Source organism: Acyrthosiphon pisum, unplaced genomic scaffold (assembly GCF_005508785.2).
Source record: "Acyrthosiphon pisum isolate AL4f unplaced genomic scaffold, pea_aphid_22Mar2018_4r6ur Scaffold_21430;HRSCAF=23974, whole genome shotgun sequence".
NCBI classification, from domain to species: Eukaryota; Metazoa; Arthropoda; class Insecta; order Hemiptera; family Aphididae; genus Acyrthosiphon; species Acyrthosiphon pisum.
In genome coordinates this window covers 1,466-2,488 of record NW_021770897.1, presented here as the reverse complement: position 1 = coordinate 2,488, position 1,023 = coordinate 1,466, and the positions used below count along the sequence as shown (strand labels likewise).

General features: G+C 32.8%; 1 protein-coding gene across 1 annotated transcript in view; it reads left to right on the top strand.

The window, feature by feature from the left end:
• The window catches only part of LOC100572588, a 35,552-nt gene extending 35,482 nt beyond the window's left edge, over nucleotides 1-70 (top strand). Inside the window, exon 6 of the mRNA XM_029492400.1 lies at nucleotides 32-70. Within this exon, the coding sequence (XP_029348260.1) occupies nucleotides 32-70 (39 nt within the window). The remainder of the gene's footprint in view (nucleotides 1-31) is intronic.
• Nucleotides 71-1,023: the final 953 nt, after the last annotated feature.

Here is a 1,023-nt window from a genome sequence, read left to right as displayed (position 1 = left end):
AATATGAGAGCTTGTCATTATTGCAAAATAGATAGCTAATATTAAACTAGAAGCAGGATGCAAAAGATAGATAACCATAGGCGATTCACTATAATTCATGGAAACAGCATTATGCTTGTCTATACATGCACACCGCAGGCTACAGATTAGGAATATCGCAAGTACGTGGGCTGAGTCGATGGTCACACGGACCACATCCGTTAGAGAATAGATAGCGTATCGATAGGCAGGGGGAGCAGGGACCCGAATATAAAAGGGAGCCTGAAACAGCCTGTATTCAGACGTGTCTACTCCAGAGCACAACAAGCACCTTCACGTCACTCTGTGTAGTAACTTGTCATTTGGACTAAATTACTGAAGAACGTTTGAATAAACTACAAAGTATCTTTCATCTGTCTACATTTATTTATAAACTACCCTGTCAACATCTTCATCATCAACACGAGCGGTCTCGCTTCCTGCAAAATCATAATATACTCGTAGTTAACGGCTATCAGAATATAACTCTGACCAGTTCCAACAACGAGAATATTACATCAGCACAAGGAGCTATTTGCACAACAACCACAATGTCATATCATCGATCAATAACTTCTTCGGATTCAGAGGTTAGTAAAAAATAATATATAATATCTATAATATGTAATACTGAAAAAAATTGGAAGTCAGTTGTAACACTACTCAACTCTATGGTTATAATTCATGATACAAACATATAAAATTAAAATAATATTTAATGTTTGAATACAACATAGAATATAATAAATACAATATAATTATAATTATGTTAATACATTTGACTGTATTTATAGAGTTAGATTATTACATCACTCATTCATTTTTGTAAATTAACTATGTTTAGGATGAACATTTTAGTGAAACTGTTGATAAGGAAATGAGTCCGTCAGTATCGAAAATAAAACCTAATTCAAAACGTAATGCAACAAGCGGGAAAAAAAAATCCAGAAACAAAAATCCAATGAAGATTGTAATAAAAATAATATATGTTTATAATGTTAACAT